Genomic DNA, 21,202 nt, shown 5'->3' with positions numbered 1-21,202 from the left:
CGATTCCGGGCGGCGTCGACGCCATGTACACGTGGAGGCGCTGGCGCAGCGCGTGGTTGAACAAAATGAACTGCGAGCCCGTGACGTTGCGGACGACGGGGACCGTGGCGAGCGCGACGAGCGAGCAAAAGCCCGTAAAGAAGGCGCGGATGATGTTTTCGGCAATGCCAGGAAAGACGAGGATGTAGATAAAGTAAAACAAGATCACGAGCACGAGGATCTTGAGCACCTACATCGACACAGTTTGTGAGAGAGGCGTCCCATCACCATGGTTCATCGCACCGTCACGCCTTCGTGGAGGAGCGTCTTGGCCGAGCCCTTGCGCACCGTGATGAGGCGGTAGACGTTGCCGACCGCGTTGACCCATAGCAGCAATGGCACGCCAAAGACCCAGAGCGGCCATTGGCACAGGAGCGACGTGAGCCCGACGACCTGGAGCGCCCAGCAAAAGAGGCCCACGCGCAGCAGCCAGTGCGTCTCCCACAGCAGCATCTCGTGCGCTTCGTCCGGCTTCCTACAGGCATGCGTGAGCGCGCGTGGCATATGCAGGCGGCTACAGGTAGACGTCGCCGGTCACGTAGCGCAGGAGGAAGAGCCCGAACTTGGCCATGGGCAGCGCGATGACGAGCGAGAAGAAGAGGAGGACGACGCCGAGGTAGAGCTGGTAGTCCTGGGACCCGGAGCTCCACCAGCGGCTAAAGTCGTCCGGGCCCTTGAGGATGCAGACCTCCGACATCGATGGGACAGTTGCGCGACTGCGGCGTGACTCATCACTGGCGTATTTAATACGCCTATTTTATTTTACATACAAAAAGCAAGTATAAAAGTGTGAAATAGTTTAAAAATACCATCGTTGCACGCGAAATCGCGACGCCGTTGCTTCTGATTGGACAAAAAGGAATCCCGGCCTTTAGCGCGATCCTGGATTGCCTCACAGCAAGTCGCAGCCTGGATGCATGCAGCGGCCGCACTGTCATCTTGTGCGTGGGAAGAGACTGCCGCAGAGATGAGGACGAATGAAGCTGTGAAAGGCAGGAGGATGACGACGATGCATTTGTGGCATAACGCCAGTGTCGAGACTGGTTCTGGTTCATGATTTTTGATTCTGGTCGGGTGGTATCGCCATCGCGCGCCGACTGGCGCACGCTCGACTCGAAGCGCGAAAGTGGTTTGCTTGTCGTTTGAGCCTAGCCTACTCGAATGAAATGTACGAGCATGCGTTGTCGGCCCAAGGATGTGCCTGGAGGCGCTCCGAGCTTGCTTGATGTGGGCGAGGACGCCGAGCGCCTCTCTCGACATGCGCGAGGAAACGAGTTTGATGATCCGCTTCATCCATCATGCATAGTCAAAGAGATGTAGCAGGTCGTCTGCGTCCAGGGACGAGCTTCGCCTGCGACATTGATGATATTCTTCACTTCGGGGTCTGCAGGAGGGGTTATGGACTCCACAACACTACGCAGTACGACTTCATTTAAGGCGCAACATATATATGTCCTACGCGAGCAGAGCGATGATGACAGCAGGTAGCAGCTGATCGCCACGGACAAGCTCCAGCGTGAACGTATGCGGCGTTTGGGTAGCTCCACGAGGGCAAGCGGACCTGCGTCGATAAAATCTTGCACTTTCCCAGGAGGCTCACAAAGAGGGAAGCGATTGCGGAGCGAGCTCGGCGCGGGCGACTTGCCGATGCCCACGGTGCTCCCGAAGCGTTCTTTCACAAGGTCGGTCGCCTCGATGTCCCAGACAAAGAGACCCGATATATCCGTATTAGCGTCGCGCCAAAATGGCGTCACATGCGATTGGCTAAAATGCCACTATCTGTAGCACCGTGCTGATTGGCTCATCGGATACTTCTGCCCAGGGATTGGTTGTTAATCTGCACCACGGCTTGGTTTCGCGGCAACTCGATGGAGAAAATGGAGAAGATGGAGGTCAAGTACGAGGAGCCGGCGAAGAAGCCGGGCTTCATGATCATGGGCTACGGCGTCGACTTCCCGCAAGGCAAGACGCCGTTCCCATCGCAGCTCGCGGTCATGAGCAAGGTGCTCTTGGCGCTCAAGAAGCAGCAGAACGCGCTGCTCGAGAGCCCGACAGGGTCCGGGAAGACGCTCGCGCTCCTCTGCTCGTCGCTCGCGTGGCAGCGCCAGCACATGCTTGACCTCCGCGAGGCCGAGAACAAGCGCATCAACGAAGAGGTCCAGCGTAAGCTTGACGCGCCGGCGCCGGTGGCTGCGCCCGACCTCGACTCGAGCGTTGCCAGCATTGACGACGACTTTGCACCCGTCTCGTTCTCGCAGTTCCAGTTTGACAAGAAGCGGCAGCTGCCCGACTCGCTACTGCCGTACACGACTGCACCATCGGCAACTGCCTCGACGCCCGCGTCAGCGTCGACGACCGCCGACGTCCCGGCCGTGGCCAAGGAGAAGATCCCGACCATCTACTTTTGCTCGCGAACGCACTCGCAAATCTCGCAGGTATTGCTGCTTCCTGTATGAAGCCATCGCTACATGAATTGCATGCAGGTCGTCCAAGAGCTCCGGCGCTGCCCACACGCCGACAAGGTCAAGATGGTCGTGCTTGGCTCCAAGAAGCACTACTGCGTCAATCCGGCCGTGCGCAACCTCGACCCTGGCAAGATCAACGACGAGTGCTCGACGAAGCGCGAAGAGAACAGCTGCAAGTTTGTCAAGAAGGTATTTTGATTCCTGCCAATTGACCATCCGAATTACTCTTCGTAAATGGTGATACTAGCTCAAGATGCACAACGAGATGAAAAAGGTCGTGCCGCCTGTGTGGGACATTGAAGAACTCGTCGAGGTCGGCGAAGAGCTCCGCGAGTGCCCGTACTACTACACGCACGCGGCGGTCGAGCAAGCGACGCTGGGTAACTCGTATCCTCTTCCTTCTTTCCTTGAGCATCGACATATCTAGTGTTTTGCCCCTACAACTACATTATGGACCCAACAATCCGTGCGGCGGTCAAGATCGACCTTAAGAGCGCGATTGTGATTCTCGACGAAGCGCACAACATTGAGGACGTGTGTCGGTCGTCCGCGAGCATGGAGCTGACCTACGACCAGCTCGAAGACGCATCCAAGTCGTTTGAGATCACGATCAAGGCCCAAATAATGAAGAGCCCCTCGTATATCATGCTGCTCAAGATTCTCAACGGCTGGAAGCGCTGGCTCAGTAATGTCGATCGCGAAAAGCAGCTTCGCCCGAACGGGTCAGCAAGTGCAAGACAATCTGTCCTCATCCGACCGTATGTAGGTACGAGACCGAGTCGCAAAAGTGGTCTGGCGCCGATGCCATTGCCGTACTCGGTGATTACTGTGGTGTGACTGCTGCCAACATTAACGACACGATTGAGAATTACCACACCGGTACTCGTTGTCCAACATACTAAAATTACTTATAGTATGTGTCTAGTCGCGACCGAAGAGCGCACGAGCGATGACGACCCCGGCAACCCGACCGAAGCTGCCTCGCAGACCCAGCAAAAGGGAGGTACGTTTGATTTGTTTTGTTTTCTTTTCGTTTTGATTTTTGATTTTGAATGGTAATCTTGCTACGTAGTCAAGCTCACGTCGGTCGCGCTTCTCAGCGTTCTCTCGGTCCTCACGGTGGCCAAATTCTTGTTTCGCCATGTCGACGACTACAAGCTCGTGGCTGTCAAGTCCCGTCCGTTTGGCGGTGCGTCGTCGTGTTGCATTCATTTGAGCCCATGTGTTTGATGGCGTAGGCGGCAAGAAGGCGGCCCAGATGCAGCTCAAGGTCTGCCTCTGGTGCCTTCACGCCGGCGTGGCCTTTTCCGAAATCACGGCGCAGGTCCGTTCTTCTACACCATGCTTTTCTGAGCCTTACCATTGGCTGACAATAGGTGCGCAGTGTCATTTTGACGTCGGGCACGCTCAGCCCTATGACGAGCTTTGCGGGCGAGCTCGGGACGAAGTTTCCCATCACGCTCGAAGCCAACCACGTGGTTGACATGCGCAAGCAAGTGTTCCTTGGCGCGGTACGCTGGTCGTTTGGAATGCAGCCTGGAAAATGGGGTGTTTCTAGATCATGACGGGGCACAACCGGGTGGATCTTAGCGCGTCGTACTCCAACCAACAAGACCTCGCGTACCAAGATGCGATCGGGCAACTCGTGCTGCGGTATGTCGAGTGCTTTCTTTGAACCCAAGTCGACTATTTATTTGTAACTAGCTATAGCGCGATCATTCCGGGTGGCATCCTCGTCTTCCTGCCGTCGTACCGGCTCATGGCGCAGCTCCACGCGCGCTGGGAGCAAACCGGACTTCTCGACGACATTGCGCAGCGCAAGCAGGTGTTTACAGAGCCCCGGAGCGCCGGCAAGGACTTTGACGAGCTCCTCGAAGAGTACAAGAATGTGATCACAAAGTACCGCGCGCCGAGCAAAACCGATGCCGCGTTGGCAGCAGTCGATGTGACCAGCGACGGCGACGACGAGAAGCCCAGCCTCGAGTCCGTCATGCCTCCACTGCAATTCATTTTCTCATGCAAGCGCGTAGGACCAAGACGGGTGCGGTGTTTATGGCTGTGTACCGCGGCAAGGTCAGCGAAGGCATCGATTTCTCCAACGACAATGCGCGGGCCGTGCTTGCGATTGGCATTCCGTTTCCCAACATCAAGGAGCAGCAAGTGGCGCTGAAACAGTAAACATACCTACGATCTTATTGCAGCTCACACGCTTTGCAGGAATATCAAAACATGAAATCGGTGACCAACAAGGAGCTCTCGAACGGCCGCGTGTGGTACGAACACCAAGCATTCCGCGCGCTCAACCAAGCGCTCGGTCGGTGCATTCGCCATCGGCTCGACTATGGTGCGATCCTTCTCGTGGATTCGCGTCACCGGTATCTCGCGCGTCTACCAACACGCAACTTATCGATCCGGTAGGTCAGGGCGGTATGCGAACCAGCTCTCCAAGTGGACGCGGGGGCACTTGCTCGAGTACGAGCATGCCGAGTTTGCAACGCAGGACGTTAAGGACTTTTTCGCGCGCGTGACGACCGACGCGTCACTCGAAGTGCCGATCGAGGCGCCCAAGCCCGTCAAGGCCAAGAAGAAGACGAACGCGCGGGCCACCAAGGGTCGCAAGGCGTCCGCATCCTCGGGTTGGTACTCGAAGAAGCCCAAGACAGAGCAGTCGTCCTCGAGTGGCTACGCGTCGAGCTTTGTAGCACCCGGCTCCATCTCGAGCTGGATGGCCAACCACACGACGACGGACGACTGAGTCGACGCCGTTGAGCACGCGATAGGCGAACTAGTAGCTGTACGTTTTTGATAGTAGATGGAAGAATGTGGGATTCAAGGACGGTACACCACGCCGAGCATAACCCACGCACCGACAATGCGCTCGGGGTAGCTGTAGACGCGGATGGCCAAACCAAACTGGGCTGGGCGCGCGTGGGTTTGGAGGAGCGCCTTGGCCGTCGAGTCGCGAAGAAGCTTGTGCACAATCGCGTCGCTGGAGAGCCCGGGCGCGCTCGACACAAAAATGGGACAGCCTTGGAACGTCGACCCCTCGGGCACGTAGCGCTTGATGCTCATCTGGCATATATTCTACCGTCAGCAACTATCAGAACGTAGAGAAGAAGCTACCTCAAAATGGTTGTTTTCGAGGTTGCCGATGCCGTATGTCCGCTCGAGCTCGTACGAGGTGAGCGCAGGTCGGAGGTAGTGGCTCAGTGTCGACGTCCACTGCGTGGTGTAGCCGTAGCCGCGGCGCACGTCTGCAAGCTGGCTCTGCACGGCTGCTTCGAGGGCGGCTCCATCCGGCTCGGGACTCGGTGGTACCAAACCGATGGGGCTCTCGCGCTGCAGCTGCCGAATCAAGCTCGACTCCATGCTCTTCCAGTGCTTGGTGTCATGAAAGTCGAGGTGCATCGATTTGAGAGGCGCAGGAGATTCGACATTTTGGCGGCTTACAAAGAAGGTGCGGTCGTTGAAGACGCAATCGATGCGGGCGTACGGATGAGACGCGTTCCACGGGTAGCGCACGCCCGTGACGGCTTCCCAGAGCACGACTCTAGAGCCTGCTCATCAAGAAACGGGATATTTGGCGAACGTACCCGGCTTTTTCTTTCAAAAGTACCCACGTGTGCGGGACGAGCTCGTCTTTCTGCGTGAGCGCACCCATGACCACATAGGCATCCAAGCCGAAACCGAGCAAGAGCGATGCAAGCAGTAGCTACATCAACGATGAGCGCCAACGCAGAACAAAACGACGTGGTCGTATAGCTCCCACCGCGTGCTCTTCGCAGTCGCCTCGGCCGATCGCGAGAAAGGCCGGGAGCGACTTCCACCCGTCCTGTCGATGCCCGCCGCCGATGGCCACGGCGCGCACAAATGGAATGAGACTCACGAAGCGCGCGGCTTCGGTCGGTGTCGCAATGCACCGGCTTTGCAGCGGCACGATGTAGGTGCACACCTGTGTCCATGGCACGAAATAAACAGCCCGAAAAAAAATGGCGCGAGTTTGTACCATGCGATGCCGATGGGTTTCATCTTCGGTGAAGATTCGCACGGCACGCGCCTTTGTCGACTGGAGCAGCGTCACCTCTTCCCACCACTGCTTGGCATACTGGTAGAACGTCGTGTGCACGGCGTTCGTGGTCAAAAGTTCTTTTTGCAAAAGATGGGCCACGTCACGGGCAATCGCCGTGCTTTTCCGAAACCCAAGCAGATCCAGACGCACGTCAAGGAACCCGATCGGTATCTTGAGCGGGCCTTGGAGCTGCAACGGAAAGTGCGCGGTCGCATGGGTGCAACTCATGACCCGGCGCCAGTCGACGCGGGCGGCGGCGACAAACTCGACCGCGCCTGTCGCCTACACCCGAGAAAACCAGATGCTAAATCAACGGAGGTGCATGATATGCACTATGAATGCGACGTAATGCTGTACCTGCGAAAGCTTGAGGAGCGTGACCTGCATGGGATCGCGCAGCCGACACAAAGCCTCCCATTTCGAGAGCACCTCGAGCGTCGACGACGCCGTCGGTGCTGGTAGCGGGATGTGGAATGTCTCGTCAAACGCTGGCTCGGGAACGCAGTCGACCACCCGCGACTGGAAGCGGTGGCCGAGAAACGCCACCTCGACGCGGAACCCACACCGGTGGCTTTCCGGATTCGTCACGCAGTCGACAAAGGCCCGGCCGCCGAGAAGCCGGAGTTGCAGCATCGGTGCGGGCGAATCTGGCGCCGCTATTTCGGGCTCCGACGTCGGTGAGACTGTGGCCGGCGCTGCACTTGCTTTGAGGGACCCAATGAGCTGCTGGACAATGTCACTCTCGAGGAGGCCGTTCACCACCGTGTCCGTGTCGGTGGGTGCATCTGGCGCCGTGGCCTGGATGAGGTTCCGGAGCTGCGCGTACACGCCTTCGTCGCGCAGCTTGGTGTCAATGAGCGTTCGCAGAGCCACGATCTTATCCATGTTCATGGCCTCCATGGCGTGCGTTGGTTGCTGTCGGTTTTGCGTTTTGGTGCAGCTTTTCATCGCGACGGAGGTGCTTTTTATCACGCAATGGGTGCGCCTTTGTGATGGATATGTGTCAATCAGCAACAACTCAGTCGTGGATCAGATGAGTCTGCCGGCAACGGCTTGTGTCGCGCGTGGTTTCTTGAGGCCGCGTCGGACCACCGACCACGTCGTTGATTCTACGAGTTAGGAGGTACGACGCCTCGGTCGGACTTCTTCCTTCTTCCATGAGTGGCCGCGGTTCAAGCATGTGTCAACCGCGAGAACGTTATGACTCGTTGCATGGACGGTCGTCCCACAGAGTGGTATCGCCTCACCGGCCGTGGAGTCATCCGATTCCTGCACCGTGGGCTTTCAGTACACAACCTCAGCAACTGCGAGTGCCACCTATGATTCCTCCAGGCACGCTTACGGACGTTGATGCAGCACAGGTGTCAACATTTGCCCCAATCATACCACGGGCGCGGCGCGTCATGGCGCGATTGCAGCGACAGCCTCGCATTTCGCTGCTTTACGACGAGATCCAGAGAACGCAAGGATCGCTATGGCGTGCGAATGCTACCGTACGCTCGTAGACGCCATGAAGACACTGAGTACCATAGCAGGTGGTGGAAGCTTCTTCTGCCGTTGGTGCAGCGACGAGGCTCTCTTTCGAAGCGTGGGACCTGGCTCATACGGCGGTTTCCACAGAAAGGGCCGATCTTTTATTATTTCGAGGAGCCAATCCGATCGAGAAAGACATCTGTCCCACCGAGACCGAGTGGTTTTCGCACCACATTTTACATTTTGGCTCCGATGCGCCAGACGTATCATTACCACTACGACTCACTAAGCTGGCGGCCCTGCCGCGCGCACGCGTGCGGCCGGTTCGCCAAGGTTCTGGGTCTTTGCCTCGCCCACGCCGACCACCCGTCATCGTCTGCCGCGTTCAAGCAGTCGCCGACAACCAGTGCCGACGCCCTGCGCCAGCCCACCATCACAACGACCGGGCGCGTTTGCAAGGCGCACGCGTGCTCGAAAACGGCAAAGTCGGGTGGCTACTGCATCGCGCACGGCGGCGGCAAGCGCTGCGGCGCCGCCGCGTGCGCCAAGTCGGCCAAGGAAGGGGGTTTTTGCATTGCCCACGGAGGCGGGAAGCGCTGCGCTCTTCTCGGATGCACGAAATCTGCGCTCGCAGGCGGCTACTGCGTCAGTCACGGCGGCGGGAAGCGCTGCAGTGTCCCAAATTGCACCAAGTCGGCCGTCTCGAGCGGCGTGTGTATTGCGCACGGCGGCGGCAAGCGCTGCCAGCGCCCTGGCTGCAGCAAGAGTGCTGTCGGCGGCATTCTTTGTGTGTCCCATGGAGGCGGTCCGCGCTGCGTCTACGAAGGCTGCAACAAAGGCGCGGTAAGCTGCGGGATGTGCATCAAGCACGGTGGCGGCCGGCGACAGCCCGCCCGCCCGACGCCACAGGCGTCCAGCTGAGACAAAGCCACGCTAACTTATTTTTATATAATCGATCGCAAAACATGAAATATACCAGTAGGAAACGGTTGAAACGCAAAAAGCAACCCGCGGCTCGTGAAATTGATCTTTCCCTGCAGCTTTCCCAGCAGGAAATACGACAATGGAAATGGATGCCGGATCTACAGAGGATGTAGCTCACCTCGTGGGCTTGCCATGGGGTTGATACCACTTAGATAATGCGATGGGAGGTCCGAGACTCGACCGATGTTGGCGCTGCTGCCGAAGTGCGAGGTGACCAAGCTCGCACCGCTTCTCCAAACTTGATGTTCCTTTCCGGATAACCGGTGATGGGCTACCGGTACAGGTGATGGTGTGCGTAATCACGTTTTTCGAGATTGCGGATTGCCATGCGGACAAACCTTCCGTTCGACAGTTCGTGAAAAGGGTTTAACCCGTGGGTTAAACATCCTTGTTTCGGGCCAAAGTCCTGAATTCCACGCTGAAATTCGGATGCCACATCCTTTTCGGATATTGAGTGGCTAATATTCGGACTGTGCATTTTCGATTTTGCAACCAACAAAGCGATGACCCGTGGCGACCAACGTGACCGCGACCGCGCGGTACGGCATCGCCGAACAACGCTTCTGCAATAGCTCACGCTGATTCTTCTCTGTATAGAAAGCCCAGGCCCGTGCTGCCAAGGCCGGTGGTGCCGGCGGCCGCAAGGACGACCTGACGCCGCTCCAGCGCCGTGAGGCTGACAAGAAGGCGCTCGAGGAGAAGATTGCCAAGAAGAAGGCGGCGAAAGAAGGTTCCTCGTAGCCCCCCACGCGCTGTATAGCCCTTATCAACGTAAATGTTGAGTTTACCTTATTACGCGGCGAGTCCTCTTGGCCATTCATTGCCGCCATTTCAAATGCGGCCAAGTAGCTGCGGTGTCGACGGCGCTGCTATGAACCAGCAACGCATACGGCAGTCTCCAGCGAGCGTGCGACGATCAATCGAGACAATCGGTGGATACTGAACTATTACACGGCACCATGACGACCATGCAGAAAGTGGGTCCATCTCCTCAAACGCTACTCGCTTCGACGACCACATCGTGGCGCTGACTTGCACGCAGCTTGCACAGCACATGCGGCGTCTGTGAGGTGGTGTCTGCCACCTTGAGTAATGAAATACCTACGGAACTATTTTACCACGTCACGACGCCGACTGGATTAGAAATATTTAAAACTCGGCGCAGTTCGCATTTAGGATGTCGCTGAGCTTGGTTTGGACGGCCCGTTGGGTAGTTTACTGGCCACGGGGGCGTAGATGCCAGACAGAATTTGCAGTATCCACTGCGTGTGCACTGTGAGGCGCTCGTCTTTGACTTGAATCGCTGCAGGGACGGCGTCGAGCTTGGCTTCGCAGCGCAAGATGGCGCGGGCTTGGGTTACCGTCTCCGAGACCCGATCAAACACGAGCCTAAACCACCGCTTGTCAACGGGATGCCGCATGGAAAGAGATGATGACGCAATACCATCCTGAGAGACAGAGGAGACGGCGCTGGTCAATCGCATACAATTCGTCGTTCGTGATGCTTTGGAGGACAAGAATGACGCGGTTGTCGCGGATGTAGCGCCGGTAGAGCACGTGCAGGAGGAGCGGCGTCCCCGGCTCCATGCCGTCCGCGACGACGACCTGTGCGTAGCCGAGCTGAATGTCGAGAACCTATCGTACTTGAGCAGTCTTCTTCTTCTTCTCGGCGACGATGTCGGTCGTACCGAGTGGCGAGAGAGCAAGACGCCGGGCAAAATCGTCTTGAACGTCGGCCACTCGACGCTACTGGCAACGTCGAGCGGCTGCAGCATCGAGCAGCTCAGCACAAAGTCGATCGCGGCGTCACCGTAAAAGATCTTGGGGTACTCGCTTTGCGCTACATCCAAATACGTCTGCACGCACGAGAGCGCGGCGTCCGTCTTGTTGCGGAGGTTGGTCAGCACCAAGTCGCAGCTGCTCGAGCGCTGGCTTGGCGAGGCAGCCAAGACCACTGTCGTATACCAGTCGGAGCCCAACACCTACACCAACGTGCTATTTAGATTGCTCCTCGCGACACGAGACGACGTACAGGAATCACGTTCGGGTTGGCCGGCGTCGAAAAGAGCCGTTGGTACAGCTCTTGCATGCGCTGAAAGTTGAACGACCGGCGGGGATTCGGCGAGCCCTCGGTCGGAGGCTGGCCGCCCGCCGCCGGTGGCCGCGTCGACGCGCCATTCCCCATGGTCTTATCCACGGGCGCTAAAAATGGACTTGGTCAAAACGGCCTCCCATCGATGACGCACCAACCGCGACACAAATGTACTCGTACGTCGTACCGCAACAACGTGGAAACACTGGGAACACACGCCATTTCCCAACCGAACCGGGAGTTGGTCGCCTCGTGTTTAGTAGCATCGACAACACGCTGCAGCTGAAGCCACCGAGAAAACGTGGTTTGAATCTGCAGAGATTGAATACTTGACGATACTACACGATTTAAACATACTTTCTACGATTCATTTATTACAAGTTCGACACACAAATGGACGCATTTCACTTAGGCGGCGCTATCAGTTGGTGTGCGATGCAGCGCCTCGTAGTGGTCCTCGGGCGTCGTGAGGTCGGCAAGTGGCACACGCGCGAGGTCGGGCATCGACTGCGACGCCAAGAGGCCGACCCACGTCATGATGGTAAAGGGCCACGTGAGCACGGGGAGCGCCAAGATCGTAAACACCGAGCTCGTCGCGCAGTTGAAGAGGAACGTCGCGCCGACGCACGCCGTCACAAGCACGACCGTGCGCCAATGGCGCGGCGCCAGAAAGAAGCCAGAGAGCGCGATCGCATTCAGTACGGGGTTGTAGCCGTGCAAGCCGAGGAGGAGCCCTGCGCTGGGCGCCTGCATGGCAATTGCAAGTAGCGTCGCAGCCGTCGACGCGAGCAGTGCAGCGACCGCGCTCGTTGGCGAGCAAAGGAAGATGCCGAGGAGCATGACGACACCAGAGAACCAGTCGCCGACGAGACAGGTCTCGGCGATCCCAGAGAAGATCGTCTGGACGATCGCAGCCGCGTCGTAGGACACAGTCGACAGCGTCGCGTTGAGCACGAGGCGGGGCGCTGGAAACGCCATGATTTCGAGACGCGGGTACAGCTGCGTCGAGAGCACGTAGATCCACATCGACACTTGGAAGGGAAACGTGAGGGTTGGAAGACCGGGTGGCAGCGCCGCGGCCGTCGCCGTCGCCAAGAGGACGCTGAGACACGAGAGCAGCACGATGACAAGGCTCGCCACGCCGTACGCATCACCGGTGAAGAACGTGTGCACCGCGCACCCGACAAGCGTCGCGTTGTAGCCGTGGAGACCGGCGGCGCGCAAGTGTCGGTCCAGGCCCAGGAGGCACGAGAAGGCCGTGGCCGACACGACGCCGAGCAGCGCAAAGGCGACCATGCGCAGCCCTTGCGGCGAGAGGCCGAGCGCGACGAGGAAGAGAAGCCCTGAGAGCGGCGAGTTTTGAAAGTTGCATTGGCCGACGCCGCGGAGGCACGCGTCAAGAAACGCCAGCGCTTGATGCTTCTCGGCGATGACGGCCAGTCGCGGCAAAGTACGAAAACATGCGACGCGGCCAAGGACCGGCAAGGTCCGTCGGGGACTCGGCGTGAGGATCGCTTCGGTGGCCTTGGTCGCGGGCGCCACCTTGGGCGACTCCATTGCGGACCACGGGTCCATTTCGATGGATGGCAAGGCGGACGTGAAATCGGGAATAATGGCTGGCCCGTCGCGTAAAGCCATCCTCGGTGTTGTTGAAGTTTGGAATGCAACTGTGGAAACAGCTGGCCGAGTCCAACATGGCGAGTCGCATAAGATCGCCCGGCCCATTGCCGAGTTCGATCGACCGAGAAGACCGTTGCAGGAATGCTACATCGAAGGTTAGCAAGCGCCAGCGTCGTGCCACGTACTTGAAGAAGCAACACCGAGCGTGCTGGATCCTGCGGCGACGAACCATTGTCGCTCTTGTGCAACAGCAAGGGCAATCCCGGTACAGTCCATGTACTGCCAAAGGCGGGCGCTTGGCGATGGGAACTACCATTCATTCCGTGGTAGGATCAAGGGAGGTAGAGTGCTTCGACACAGTCGGCTGGGAGATCGTCCGATGACCAAACCTCTTGTGCTCTTGCACGGCTAGACAGGTACAGTGGTGTTGCTCCACCTCATTTGCGTCGAGTCGCTGGGTTTTCTCGAAGCCACAGGTACCGTGTACTCGACGTCTCGAGCCACCCACCCAGCCATGGAAGGAAGATCTAGAATTTTTGCCTCACTTTTGACTGGCTCAGGGCTGTAAATTAATGCATCCGCACCCACCGCGAGACACCCCACGTTTCGGGCGCTGGGCCATTACAAATGGCTCTGATTTGCGGGCCAACATTGCTCGGCGGCGCAATCATCCAGCATTTGGCTTGGCCTTGCCTTCTGAACGGTGAAACCGTACCCACGACCACCTTGTTCACCCACGAGAGCTACCCACGAGGTACCTTGGAGAACCTTTTTGCGCCATGGGTGGTAGCAATCATGGGTACATTCTTGCACTCGAGAGCGAGTGCGTCACATCACGTTCCATGGTACATGTACCAAGGGCATGTACCAAGCCGCATGAAACCGCCCTGCTCGCTTCGTCTGCTGCGTCGACTCGAGCTGAGTGAAGCGAACTGCGGGAGTTTTGCAACAATTAAGCCCAAAGCTAGTACTACTCGCTAGTACTCCATGCACAAGTTGTAGAGATCTCTCATCGTGCAGAAAGATCCTTTGCGGAGGAGGGTATGTTGTTGACCATCTTTCGGCATCGCCTCGTGTCGTCGAAAGCAACCCACTTGGCCAAACGCTATTTTTAAACGCTATAGTCGGGCGCCTCGAACGGCGACGGCGATGGCCGACGAGAGAAAGTCCATTAGACGTACGGGATAAGATGCGATCTATCTGATTCAAGCCGACGGCGTAGCGTCTCAATCCCTACCCGTCCTCGAAGCTGTGCGCATTGCGAAGCGGTTGTCGATACCACGAGGCGACAGCATCAAGGCCATCGAGACCACGTCAACACCGGTATGACCACACCCATGACATTTATTGTGTTGCTCGAGCCGCGACGGTAGGAAGCCAAGCTTTCGGCACGCGGCGTGTGTCACCGAACGAGCGCACATTTCGAGGGGCTTGTCAAGGTGCCGCTTTCTTTCTCCATCGAATGCAATGAGTCAATGACCTGTTCTAGTCGTCCACGTGGGTGCTCAAGAATGCCCTGTCATCCGAAGTTGGCCGGCCCGTACGCGAAGCCCACGTTCGGATCGGCCGCGCCTACGCCTACTACCGGCTCGGGCAGTACAAGCAAGCACTGCAAGACTTCACCTCGTGCATCGACATAGACCCCGCGTGGGCTCTGGCCTACTTTGATCGAGGTTTCTAGATTGCATAGCTCTGCGACGTAAAGGCAACCATAGGGTGCACCTACTATCACATGGGAAAGCTCGACCGTGCAATCCAAGACATAACGAAAGCCATCAAGTTCGACCCCAAGAACAAGACGTACCTCGACAGCCGGGCCATGCTCTACCGTGAGCACGTACGAGACTTCTACGACATGTGCATTTGCATCGACGACGGACTGCATTAGGGCCATTTTCGCGAAGCCATTGCCGACTACAACCGCATCGAAGGACTCAAGATCGTCCCGCCGGACGAAACCATCTTTGGCCTCGAAGCTGCCGTCGCCACGCACAACATTACACAGCGGCGACCCGTGGCCAAGAGCTTGCACGACGAGCTGGACCCGCGCATCATGAGTGTCTTTCGCTACGTCGGACAACCGCACTTCTGTCCATGCACAAAGCGACTTGATATGGTGTAGAAGCCCAAGGAGCGACCAGAAGCGACGATTCTCAGTGGCTACCAGATTGCCAAGTCGTGGCGTGTTTTTGAGCGGGAAAGTCAGGTTCAAATGCTATCAAAACTGTCCTTTTGTTTCGAAATACCTACTACGATGCTAGAATGTGATTGTGGACTTTTTACAAGTCGGCCGCCTCGAGTCGTATGCTGCGCGGAGCTACATTTTCCGACAAGGCGATGACGCGGCGCACTACTATATCATTATGGCCGGCAGTGTCGTTGTCACGACGGAATCCATTGGTTCCACGTCCAATCCAATGCGGGATGGATGCTGACTATGGATAGAAAATGGACAAGTCAAGACGCAAAAGCTCTGTTCGCTCTTTGAAGGCGACGGCTTTGGCGAGCCACGCGAGTTTCATGGTCCGCGCCGCGCGTCCGTGCTCACGTCCGACACGGTGCACTGCCTCGTGGTCTCGCACCAGTTTTACCAAAACATCATGGAGCGCCACGTCCAGAGCCAGCTCGAAGAAAAGTGCGCCGTGCTGCGCAAGTGCCGCGTGTTTGACTCGTACTGGATGCCTCTTGTCGCATGACAATGCTCATCGCATTTAGGTGCACCGACGAGGTGCTGCAGCGTGTGGCCCAAATGTCCAGTCTCCTCATGTTCCAGCCCTATCGAACCGTGATGAAAGCTGGCGACATGGTCGACAAGCTCTACGTCATCAAGCGAGGCGTATGCACTGTCAAGAAGCTGCTTCCCATCGACGCCAAGCACGGCGAGAGCGCTAGTCGGTACGCTTCCGTCCACTCTCCCTCGTCCACTTGACGTTGCCGGCTGAGTAACGCTATTGTCTGTATAGCGAGGTGGGTCGTTCGATCCCAATGACTGCTACGCAAGGCCTGTTGTAGGGAAAACGATCCAGTGTGAAGCGTACAAAGGTCCCCGAGTGCTACGACGGCTCGTGGGCCGTCGACAATGGTTGGCAGCTGACCAATCCGCGTCTCCGCAGCGAATTTGCGCCAGAAGGTACACTGGATTTGCTGTGATATGTGCGTGCCACTATCAACACGACTTTTAGACAAGGACGCGGAGCCATCGAAGTCACGATTGCAACGCTGTCGACGGGCCAAGTGTTTGGCGAAGTTGGTCGTTATTTCAAGGAAAATCTGTACAAAATAGCGTGTGTAGGTGTGTGTTTTGCGGCACAACCAGTCGTCGACGATTTCCGTCACGTCGGACACGCTTCTGGAAGTGCTCGAGCTCAACCAGAACGGTCTCGCACAACTCAATCTCAAGTTCAACAGCCGCACCATGAACGCGCTCCAGAACTCGTTCCTGTACCACAACCCGCCGCACCCCAAGATGGCCCACCTCTTTGGCGAGCAGCTCTCGTGGCGCCAGGAAAAATCGCGCATCGTGCTCGACGTGCTCGAAGACAGCCCCGGGAATGGCGTCGTCAAGCGCGCGACGCTGGGTCGACACTCGGCGTTGGACCCATCAACCTTTTATATTAATTGACACATCGTCCTTTTATTGAGCTTGTCAGTCAGTACCTATGTACCTGAACAACAGCACGACACGGTGCAAGTTCTTCAAATCAATGAGGGTTTAATGGTGCTGCGATGCCTGTAAGAGACGGGATGGTGACGACAGGCGTGCGATCGCGCCACAAAAAGAAACAGTCCCTATACAGACCCTAATCAGCTCCCATGACGAAGGGACGGGATCGCAGCTGCAGGAGGCTTCCCAGCGTATCATATCGCATCTGCGGGACACTCGCTCGTTGCTGTTCTGGCCATCTTGCCCTGTTGGATGCGGCGCCATCGTCGGAAGCGATGGCGGGACCGCTGGACGCGAGTTGCAATCAAGGGACGGCAGTTGTAATATTGATCGTCGTAGTTGCTGCCTCCGACAACTGGTTATCACACCCCGTCCCGCGGGGTTTTGCCATAACTTAAAAATCCACAGACGTATCACGTCGTCGTCAGTACGTAATGGCGACCAACTCGATGCGCCCGCACTTTTGACACGCCAGCGGCACGAGCTCTTGGCTCAGAAATAGCTGCGCCTGCTCCCGCTGGAGCATGGGCGGCGAAACATTGTCGTGGTCGAGAAGACAGTCCAGCTCGTAGCATCGAAACTGTCGCTGGGCCTGCTCGATGGCTTTCGCCCGCCTCGAGCCCAGGCCCGTGTCGTGGGTCATGAGGTAGTGCTCGTCGTCGATGCCGCCGCCTTCGCTGTCGGTACTGCAGCCGCTGTACCGTGGTGACAGCCGGCACGGAAACGCTGGTGGTGGCGGCGGCCCGAGCGCAAACTCATCGAGATCGTCGAGGAGATCCTCTTCGTTGTCGTCATCGTCGGCCGCTGGGTTGCGCACAGGCGCACGGTAGTCGACCCAGTCGCTAAAAGGGTTGTCGATCGCCGGTGGCGGCGTCGGCGTCGCTTTCGGCGGAACCACGTACGTCAGGCGCGGCCGTGCTGGCGGAAGGCTATCGCGTAGGCACACGGGATGGCGGTCGCGAGAGATCAGGCTTGGCTGTGACGGCGGCAGGTGCGCGAGGCTCCGCGCGGTCGCAGCTGGGCCGGATGCCAGGGCCGGTGTCGCCGAGGTCGTCGACGAGGCTGGCGTCGTCGAGCCGCGCATAGCCGGGTTCGCTCGGAAGAGCGCGTTTGCAAGCGGGCCTGTTCTCATCGCATGCAGCAGCAGCCAAGGTCGGGAATCGGGGCGGCCTCTCTGCGCTGGCCTTCGAATGAAGAGCCTCAACCGCTTGGAATTGCGCCGGCCAATCGCAGCGGAATGGTCCAGCGAGTGTAGCTCGCATGAATGATGGTCGAAGCTCTGGATTGTTATACTTCGATGTCGCGCCTATGATTTCGTATTTTATTATTGAAGGTTAGTATGCAATATTCAATCTATGTATTAAACTGGGACAAAGGTCCATCGAAGTTTTGGGTTTTTGGGGCGCTTGGGGCAATATGACGCGGCGTTTCACGGAGCCAGCAGCCCACTGAGGCGGATGATGACGCGCATTGAGCGGCCATGAACATTGGAAGGGGGAGCGACCGCCATAAACAAAGGTACATACCTTGATTTGTGCTGGTAGATTAGCTCGTACATGGGTGTGCGATGCAGGCCATCACTGCCTGCCTTTCGTTGATAGAAATTGCTTAGTACAATCTAGAAAAAGCCTTGATTATCGAACGTTTGGACTCGATCATTCGAAGGTATGTTTTCTTTCACTCTGCCGTGAAAACAGACCAGCACACCCCGTATCACACCTCTACTAACGACGTTGCTGTAGTGAGCCTGCAGATCGACTACGTAGAATTGGTACATTGGCATGTCATTCTCAAATGAGTGGAGCTGGACAGAAGCTGCGTAAATCGAAGACACCAGTTGCGCCTCACAATCAGGATCACAAGCAGCACAACGTGCTGGTGTCCGCATGGGCTGCCTACCGGTAGTAGTAAATGTATTGCTAGCGCAGTCAATCACAAATCCTCGCGAAGATATCAATGCAGAAAGTACATTTGTCAACAAAGCACATCCATTAGCACCAAAGTAAGGAGAATGCACGCCCATGAACATCGATGACACTGTAGCAGGATGCATATTGTAGTGAGGTCGGCCACGTGCAATATCATAAAGTGCGCGTGCGAAATGCAATATCCCCAAAGGGTAAATCCCAACATCAAAACCCCAAACCGAAGTTCGAAGATTCGGGGTGATTGGATCGAGCGCGGATTGGTAATGCTCTCGAGTCGAACAAGATATATTGTCGCCGAGCGTGGACATGGGAGTGTGCCAACGCAACAGCTAGCTTATACGTAGACTCAGCGTGTGCTCTACTCGGTAACGAAAATGGTACACGAGGACACTACGAGTCGACGACCTTGCCGGGTGTGGGATCGCTCTTGGCTGATTGCTTGAAAACTCTACCGAGTTCAACGTTTCCATTGGCGTCCACGCATCGTCACCACCAACATTCATGGCAAATGCAAGAGCCTCGTGGCTCACACTTGAAAAGAATGGTTGTGAAGAAGGGCTACCGACTTCAAGTAATTCAGACGTGCCTTTGTGTCGAGAAAAGCCCCTCGTCGTGACGCTAACCACCATAGCCACCCACACGAGCACAGTCGCTTTGGCAGCTGATAGAAATATCCAAAGAAATTCAAATTCGAGGTGAAGAGATGCCTTTTCATTGACGCTCTAAAACTTTTGCACTAGTGCTCTCACCACCACCGACGTTTCGTGCATCCTCTCGAAGTCCTGTCCTGAGTCCTGTGAGGTTTTGCAAGGAAGGTCGCTGAAGATGTCTGACTGACTCTCGATCTCATTTTTATTTCAAAATTGTATTCTGTATTAAAATGAAGTGTCATACCGTATATATACGGTATACTAAGCTTAGTTATCGTATATTTACTGTAAAAGTATCGGCAGTGCGCTGCTCCGTCCATCAAACGTGAGCTTTGAAAACATCTCGCCTCTTGTGGGCATTTCGACCGCGTCGCCTACCACCTTTTGCCAGATATTAATAGTGTATTTCGTGATTTACCCGATGCTTTTGGCGAACCTTTGACTCCCGTTGCAATTTTTTATCTATCACAGCGTTTGATTGGCTAAAAACCAAAACAATACCAGAAATCACCAAAGGTGATTGGGCAACGTAAATAGTGTTAAGTGGAGCTGCGATACGAACGCGGATAGCTGCGGGCGATATAAGGAGCGGAGCTCCGGCAATTGGGGCTGTGTAGGAAGCATGCCAGGCGACACCAACGTCACACAATACAGGACATGTATTCAATTCACGCCGAAATAGTTCCGGGCCTCCTCGAGCGCTTGGATCTGCTGCGCGCGACAGCAAGGCCCACCGTTCTTCGCAGGACTCGAGGTCCGACTGCCCACCCTTCCTGGTGATGATGACGCACACGTGCGGCGATGCTTCTTGTGCAGGGCGCGTAGGTGTCTTGCGTAAACACCGACCTCGCATGCTTCGGCAAGCTTGGAAGGGTCCCGCGGGTGATGGTCGGTTGGCTTCTTGCAGCTCGGGCATCGCCGCTGTCGGCGCGCGCGCTTCGCCCGCTCCTCTGCAAAAGGCTTTGGCGATGGCGCGGCAACTTCAACTTCGCGCGTCGTTGCACGGTTGACAGCGATGGGCTTAACGAGCTGGATGGGAGCCACATCACAAAGCCCTGTAGGCGACCAGTGTTGAGCCGGTGGGCGCGGGCTCGGTACTCACGGGCTTGGTAGGCACATGCGAGGTGGGCGCGGGCGAGGTTGGCGTGGGCGAGGTTGGCATCGGAGCTTCCTGGTCGTCCATGGGGTTTGTCAGCGCGATACAAAGTGCTCTACGTTTCAATTTATCTATCGGGGCCAATCCAATCGACGGAGCTTCGTAACGGAGCCAATCAGCATCCAAAATGCATTTGATTGGCCAAAATGCTAGTCGCGTGGACCATAAATCGTTTTTTGGCTCACGTATGGCACCTTCAATACAAACATCAAGTCTAATTCTTCCAAGGAGCACTTCCTGGAAGCCCAGACCGGAGCACGGACGCCTGTTGTCTTCGAGTGAACGCCATAGACAGGCACGCTGCTTTCCCAGTGTTCTCGCTGCTTCTTTCCCTCTTTTTTCTCTTTCTTCCTTTCGTCCGTGAGCCAAATATCGTAACGCTGCAACGTTTATGGTTCATAAGCCTGCGTTTTTGGCTCGATGGCTAAACGGAGAACGCCTTTTAGAACTTCTGATGTTTTATTTATCGCTCGTTTATCGCTGTACTAATGTGCTAACATGTAAATGCGCGATTGAAGCAGCAGGATAAGACAGATGCATAAAGTCCATTGTCATCGCAACATTCGTATCCATCCAGCTGGAGAGTGGGGGTCGATAAACTGCCTGGGCAGGATAACGAATTGAGTTTGCCTTCATGATTGACATCCCATGAGGTAGCATAGCAGAAATGAGTGGGCGACGACGGAGCAAGTGAGGCAAGTTGACGCGATTTGCCTTCTACATATATGCACAGCGAATCCATAGCCTTGTTCATGGAATGCCTTCATGTCAGCGGGGTTATTCGGAGCCGAGCGAGCTATCTTGGTCACAACCGCAGCCACTCTATCCCAGAGTCCCGTCCATCGCATCCATGGCAGTGCGTTGCGAATCGCTCTACCACATCGCGTCGTACTTGTGGCTATCTCAGAACGTCTTGGCCAATGGCCGAGAAATTATGCAATGGCCGACGGTCATTGTAGACTGGTCCAACGACAGCGCTTGCCGATGGCTTAAGAATAGCTTCATGTTTAATCCATGCCCTCACCAAGGCGTGAAATGTATGGCCTCGCACTCACTCCTCTT

At 56.5% G+C, this 21,202-nt stretch overlaps 10 protein-coding genes across 10 annotated transcripts in view; 5 read left to right on the top strand and 5 right to left on the bottom strand.

Moving 5' to 3' along the window:
- SPRG_22217 (hypothetical protein) overlaps window positions 1-736 on the bottom strand; it is a gene marked incomplete at both ends in the record, with an annotated part of 1,405 nt that extends 669 nt beyond the window's left edge. Inside the window, 3 exons of the mRNA XM_012347147.1 lie at window positions 32-229; window positions 283-514; window positions 558-736. Of these exons, the coding sequence (XP_012202537.1) occupies window positions 32-229; window positions 283-514; window positions 558-736 (609 nt within the window). The remainder of the gene's footprint in view (window positions 1-31; window positions 230-282; window positions 515-557) is intronic.
- A 1,159-nt stretch (window positions 737-1,895) lies between these two features.
- On the top strand, window positions 1,896-5,332 carry SPRG_08149 (hypothetical protein). The gene is made up of 14 exons (XM_012347114.1): window positions 1,896-2,474; window positions 2,523-2,693; window positions 2,752-2,884; window positions 2,932-3,226; window positions 3,271-3,383; window positions 3,430-3,507; window positions 3,577-3,693; window positions 3,743-3,828; window positions 3,881-4,015; window positions 4,063-4,157; window positions 4,209-4,487; window positions 4,535-4,678; window positions 4,706-4,879; window positions 4,923-5,332. The coding sequence occupies exons 1-14, from the start codon at window positions 1,908-1,910 to the stop codon at window positions 5,257-5,259; spliced, it is 2,724 nt and encodes a 907-aa protein (XP_012202504.1). The 5' UTR covers window positions 1,896-1,907; the 3' UTR covers window positions 5,260-5,332.
- Window position 5,333: 1 nt separating this feature from the next.
- SPRG_08148 (hypothetical protein) lies at window positions 5,334-7,529 on the bottom strand (the record flags this gene model as incomplete). The annotated part of the gene is made up of 6 exons (XM_012347113.1): window positions 6,931-7,529; window positions 6,511-6,855; window positions 6,274-6,456; window positions 6,098-6,216; window positions 5,628-6,054; window positions 5,334-5,576 (listed from the first exon to the last, which is right to left on the bottom strand). The coding sequence occupies exons 1-6, from the start codon at window positions 7,519-7,521 to the stop codon at window positions 5,334-5,336; spliced, it is 1,908 nt and encodes a 635-aa protein (XP_012202503.1). The 5' UTR covers window positions 7,522-7,529.
- A 764-nt stretch (window positions 7,530-8,293) lies between these two features.
- Window positions 8,294-8,967, top strand: SPRG_08147 (hypothetical protein; the record flags this gene model as incomplete). The annotated part of the gene is made up of 1 exon (XM_012347112.1): window positions 8,294-8,967. The coding sequence occupies exon 1, from the start codon at window positions 8,299-8,301 to the stop codon at window positions 8,965-8,967; it is 669 nt and encodes a 222-aa protein (XP_012202502.1). The 5' UTR covers window positions 8,294-8,298.
- Window positions 8,968-9,533: 566 nt separating this feature from the next.
- Window positions 9,534-9,771, top strand: SPRG_20590 (hypothetical protein; the record flags this gene model as incomplete). Its single annotated transcript, XM_012347143.1, has 2 exons — window positions 9,534-9,569; window positions 9,628-9,771. 2 exons carry the CDS (start codon window positions 9,534-9,536, stop codon window positions 9,769-9,771), a joined length of 180 nt encoding a protein of 59 aa, XP_012202533.1.
- A 374-nt stretch (window positions 9,772-10,145) lies between these two features.
- SPRG_08146 (hypothetical protein) lies at window positions 10,146-11,215 on the bottom strand (the record flags this gene model as incomplete). The annotated part of the gene is made up of 4 exons (XM_012347111.1): window positions 10,146-10,419; window positions 10,475-10,665; window positions 10,719-11,012; window positions 11,063-11,215. 4 exons carry the CDS (start codon window positions 11,213-11,215, stop codon window positions 10,203-10,205), a joined length of 855 nt encoding a protein of 284 aa, XP_012202501.1. The 3' UTR covers window positions 10,146-10,202.
- Window positions 11,216-11,439: 224 nt separating this feature from the next.
- Window positions 11,440-12,792, bottom strand: SPRG_08145 (hypothetical protein). Its single transcript, XM_012347110.1, has one exon. The coding sequence runs from the start codon at window positions 12,758-12,760 to the stop codon at window positions 11,531-11,533; it is 1,230 nt and encodes a 409-aa protein (XP_012202500.1). The 5' UTR covers window positions 12,761-12,792; the 3' UTR covers window positions 11,440-11,530.
- Window positions 12,793-13,891: 1,099 nt separating this feature from the next.
- Window positions 13,892-16,364, top strand: SPRG_08144 (hypothetical protein; the record flags this gene model as incomplete). The annotated part of the gene is made up of 14 exons (XM_012347109.1): window positions 13,892-13,919; window positions 13,965-14,065; window positions 14,116-14,181; window positions 14,232-14,415; window positions 14,458-14,579; window positions 14,631-14,813; window positions 14,865-14,948; window positions 15,004-15,142; window positions 15,188-15,413; window positions 15,458-15,637; window positions 15,706-15,709; window positions 15,755-15,872; window positions 15,930-15,988; window positions 16,035-16,364. The coding sequence occupies 14 exons, from the start codon at window positions 13,892-13,894 to the stop codon at window positions 16,362-16,364; spliced, it is 1,824 nt and encodes a 607-aa protein (XP_012202499.1).
- Window positions 16,365-16,667: 303 nt separating this feature from the next.
- SPRG_08143 (hypothetical protein) lies at window positions 16,668-17,606 on the bottom strand. Its single transcript, XM_012347108.1, has one exon. It carries the CDS (start codon window positions 17,536-17,538, stop codon window positions 16,831-16,833), a length of 708 nt encoding a protein of 235 aa, XP_012202498.1. The 5' UTR covers window positions 17,539-17,606; the 3' UTR covers window positions 16,668-16,830.
- A 1,259-nt stretch (window positions 17,607-18,865) lies between these two features.
- On the top strand, window positions 18,866-19,171 carry SPRG_20589 (hypothetical protein; the record flags this gene model as incomplete). Its single annotated transcript, XM_012347142.1, has 2 exons — window positions 18,866-19,029; window positions 19,075-19,171. Coding segments are annotated over 2 exons (261 nt in total), but the record flags the coding sequence as incomplete, so codon positions are not given.
- Between the last annotated feature and the right edge of the window lie 2,031 nt (window positions 19,172-21,202).

The sequence above is a fragment of the Saprolegnia parasitica genome (genome assembly GCF_000151545.1).
Source record: "Saprolegnia parasitica CBS 223.65 unplaced genomic scaffold supercont2.33, whole genome shotgun sequence".
In the NCBI taxonomy this organism is placed as follows: domain Eukaryota; phylum Oomycota; class Saprolegniomycetes; order Saprolegniales; family Saprolegniaceae; genus Saprolegnia; species Saprolegnia parasitica.
Note: the sequence above shows the minus strand (reverse complement) of the source record. Positions and strands in the feature narration are given on the sequence as shown.